General features: G+C 44.6%; 1 protein-coding gene across 2 annotated transcripts in view; it reads left to right on the top strand.

Annotated features, from left to right (window-relative positions):
• The window catches only part of LOC104717694, a 7,717-nt gene that overhangs the window by 2,452 nt on the left and 3,878 nt on the right, over positions 1-1,387 (top strand). For both annotated transcript variants that reach the window (XM_019231144.1, XM_019231145.1), the window contains one exon: positions 212-1,365. In XM_019231144.1, coding sequence (XP_019086689.1) covers positions 212-1,365 — 1,154 coding nt within the window. The remainder of the gene's footprint in view (positions 1-211; positions 1,366-1,387) is intronic.

Here is a 1,387-nt window from a genome sequence, read left to right as displayed (position 1 = left end):
ATGGCAGCTTGGCGTTTCTGTTCTAGGCCAGCATTTCGCTGAAAGAGTAGAGCATGTTCCAATTAAGAAACGGAGGTTTATGGTTCCCCCTCCATCATCTTTGAAAAAGTCCTCTGCTCGTGGCCAAGGCTCCCAGCATCGTGCAGAGATCAACCATGCTCTGCCTGTTTCTAGGTTGAACCCTAATCTTATGGGACGGAAAACAGAAGAAATCTCCGATGATAAGCCCGATTGCACCAGTCATGACTTCTCTGGTATTAAGATACTTGCAGAAGTTGCTTGCGGTAGTGGTATGAGTAGTGATATTGCATCCCTAGTAGACGGTCAGCCTGTTGAACCTGTTCAGCAGCAAGATGGTTTGACCTTATCTGCTCATGTGGAAGGTAATGATTCATCATCTGGCACTGTTGATGTCTCTGGGAAAGATACTACGATTGAATCCAGTGACAAAGTTGGGGAAGGCAAGAGCGAAATCATAGTGCCTCAAAAAGTTCTGATTGATACTTTGGGTAATGCTTCGACTGCTGATCAGAGTGAAGAGCATCATAGTATAGTAGCATCTAGTGGTACGATAGAGGCTCAGAACATCAGCATTGCTATTTCAAATGAATCCTCAACAGAAAGGCCAAAAGAAACTATGGAAGCAGATGATATGGGAAATTTAGCACCTCAGAGTGAAACTGCCACTGTGTCAGAGAATTTATCTGATGATGAGCGCACTGGAAAGGGTAAGAGCACTGAATGCCTTACAGATGATAGATTACACTGGGATTTAAATCTTCCAACAGATGCGTGGGGTCAACCTTGTGATGTAGTTGATAAAGTAACCCGAAGATATTCTGATGGAGAAGTCACTGAATCTGTTACAGAGAATGGACATGTTGATGGTGGTAAGGACTACGCGGCAGGCCTGATTGCATCAGATGTGCACATGAATTCTCCATCACCGTCTGGGGCAAAGGCTGAAGCCTCTACTCGAAGTGGGAAGGAATGCCAATCTGGTTATGATTCCCAGTTTGAGGATGGAGAGTTGAGGGAACCTTACCCTTGGGAAGAAAACGAGGGTGATAGTGGAGATGTTGAGCAAGTGGATTATGGCTCTGAGCCAGAGAATGAGCGATTCTACTCTTTGGCTGAAATTAATGAGAATAAGCTAGAGGACGTTGAGAAGGGAATCTTGCCAGAGACAAAGTGTGTAGCTGTCAAGTGTGATTCTGGCAATGTGCGTGATAAAGGTAGTGATGTAGAGAAGCATGTAGTGGTTTGCATGAATGATTCTCATTCCAAAGGATCTTCTCCGTCAAGGAGCTTCGGGTCAAAACAATACAAAGAGTTACCCTCACATGAAAGTATCCAAAGGAGAAGGCAAGTTACTTCTGCTGAACCT

Source organism: Camelina sativa, chromosome 10 (genome assembly GCF_000633955.1).
Source record: "Camelina sativa cultivar DH55 chromosome 10, Cs, whole genome shotgun sequence".
NCBI classification, from domain to species: Eukaryota; Viridiplantae; Streptophyta; class Magnoliopsida; order Brassicales; family Brassicaceae; genus Camelina; species Camelina sativa.
The sequence above is the reverse complement of the archived record's forward strand: the minus strand, read 5'-3'. Positions and strand labels throughout refer to the sequence as shown.